Genomic DNA, 2,566 nt, shown 5'->3' on the forward strand with positions numbered 1-2,566 from the left:
CTTTTTGACTTTTTCAGTGCCTACAGCCCCCTCAGATTCTAACCAAATGGATGGTTTCCTTCGAATTTATCAACAAATTTTTTATACCACTTCTAATTTTACATAATAAATTTTGCATGCAATAGGACTAAAATGATTCCTTTTATAAGATTAATTCTTGCAATTACCTGCATAACATACCAAGTCAGACCAAAATACCCAATTAGTCTACAATGTCAAGTATGACCATATCCATTCCCAGCAAAACCCAACCTAAATTTGCTACTATTTTAAGATAGAATCATGAATTACAGCACCCCATTTTTGTAAACCTTTGAAAGTAAAACTCTCCTCTTATAAAATAGATGAGGTTTACTGGGAATTTAAAACACTGCAAACAGGCAACAGAAGTTTTAGCTTTGGGTTAGGTTTAAAACAGAGAAAAGTCACATAGTTTAATGTGAAAAGAGTGCTGGAAACATGGGTCCCCAAGTAGCTTCAATATTTTACCATTTTAAATAAATGAATTTTCATACTAATTTGTATTTTTCAAACAGGTAGATATGGCTAAGAAAGCTACATAAATAACAAAAACAAATAAAATAAACAGAGAGAAAAGCAAACCAATTTTAATTTGAGAAATACCGAATCAAGGCTTCCTTGACAAGTGCCTTGCAGCCTACGGATCTTCAATCAACATTAGCTCTTCAACAAGCTCCTCTATTTAAGCTCCCTTTTTCCCCTTTGTTCTACTTTCTTAACGGCCTTCCCTTCATTTCATCTTCTGCAAGCTAGCTTCACATATTCTATAGTTCTTCTGCTCTCTATAACAGCTCCCTTTTGTGTTATTTATACTTGTTTGTTTCTGGGTTTTTTTTTTTGTTTAATATTTCCATGGAAGAAGCTATTGTTGTGAACAAAGGAGACGAACTCATCGATTTGCCTCCTGGGTTTCGGTTCCATCCCACTGATGAGGAGATCATAACTCATTATCTCACAGAGAAGGTGATGAACAGCAACTTCAGTGCAAGCGCTATTGGTGAAGTTGATTTGAACAAGTGTGAGCCTTGGGATTTACCTAGTAAGCTTTCTGTTTAAGCCAACTGTGTGTTTTTTGTTTTCTTTGCTTGGGTGTTTAGTTTTGTTTATTACTGCTTTGCTGCCTTGTATTTGCATCTAATCTTTTGCTTAAATTTGCAGAGAAAGCTAAGATGGGAGAGAAGCAATGGTACTTCTTTTGTCAGAGAGACAGGAAGTACCCGACGGGGATGAGAACAAACCGAGCAACTGAAGCTGGTTATTGGAAGGCAACTGGCAAAGACAAAGAGATTTTCAAAGGAAAGGTTGCCTTGTTGGGATGAAGAAGACCCTTGTTTTCTACAAAGGGAGAGCTCCCAAAGGAGAGAAATCTAATTGGGTCATGCATGAATACAGACTTGAAGGCAAATTCTCTTACTATAATCTCCCCAAAGGTGCAAAGGTAACATATTTTTCAACTAAAGCTACACTTTTAAAACCCCCTTTTTCTTCTTTTCAATTTTCATCACCATCATCATCATCATCATCATCATCATCTTTTTACTGTTCTGTTGGTTGAGGGGTATCTTTTCATGGGGTCTTTTTTTTTCTTTGCTTTTGTGCAAATGAAGAATCTATGCAGTTGTATGTTAACTTTTATTGTTTCTTGTTGCAGGATGAATGGGTTGTTTGTAGGGTTTTTGATAAGAATAATACAGGGACCAAGAAAAGTCCAATCCCTGATCATCATCAGCTGTTGAGAATGAATTCTTATGGTGATGATTTTATGGATTATGCTTCACTGCCTCCTCTCATGGACCCTACTTATAATTCCAACAAGCCTGGCTCCTCCTGCACTTTCATGGACGGCGGCGATAACGAATTCAAGGCCGCCATCAACAATCAAACCTTCCTTCAGGTTCCGCCAAATCATCCTTACGGAAGCTCCAATATTTTCAACCCACAAATCCCAATCCAAAATCCCGTCTTCTTCCATCAAGCCACTCCCACTTCCACCTACTTGCACCAAGGGAGGACCACTGCCGGAACTGGCTTGGCAGGCAATGATCCTGCTAACAGGCGATGCAAGGTGGAGCAGTTTTCATCAAATCAATCAATGGTCAGTCTCTCACAAGATACCGGTCTCAGCACGGAAATTAACAACAATGAGATTTCATCGGTGGTTTCCAAGAACGATATGGAATTTGGAATCAGCAAATCTTTTGAAGATTTGAGATGTTTATGGGATTACTAAGAATCATATGATGGGTACTATTTGATGACGATCATTACCAAGTTGGCTTGTTGAAATTTCCTAGGAATATATGATTTGAAACAGTCTTTTTTTTTTTTTTATTTCTCCACTAGGTAAATTATTTATTTTTATTAGATTGGAAAGTTTCTTGGTATTTGGATGGAAAAGAAAAAAGGGTATACAATTTGTATAGGTAGATTCATGGTGTTGAAAATATTTTTCACTTCATTACATTTTTATCAACAGATATATATGTCTGAGAAAGGTTTATGTACATGAATTCTTTCTTATGGTAGTGGAAATTTTTTCTTCTTA

At 36.6% G+C, this 2,566-nt stretch overlaps 1 protein-coding gene across 1 annotated transcript; it reads left to right on the forward strand.

The window, feature by feature from the left end:
• The first annotated feature begins 561 nt into the window (after positions 1-561).
• On the forward strand, positions 562-2,566 carry LOC108471226 (NAC domain-containing protein 87-like). Its single transcript, XM_017772845.2, is given in 4 exon segments — positions 562-1,060; positions 1,180-1,325; positions 1,328-1,459; positions 1,673-2,566. Coding segments are annotated over 4 exon segments (1,044 nt in total). The 5' UTR covers positions 562-873; the 3' UTR covers positions 2,252-2,566.

The sequence above is a fragment of the Gossypium arboreum genome, chromosome 11 (genome assembly GCF_025698485.1).
Source record: "Gossypium arboreum isolate Shixiya-1 chromosome 11, ASM2569848v2, whole genome shotgun sequence".
NCBI lineage: Eukaryota > Viridiplantae > Streptophyta > Magnoliopsida > Malvales > Malvaceae > Gossypium > Gossypium arboreum.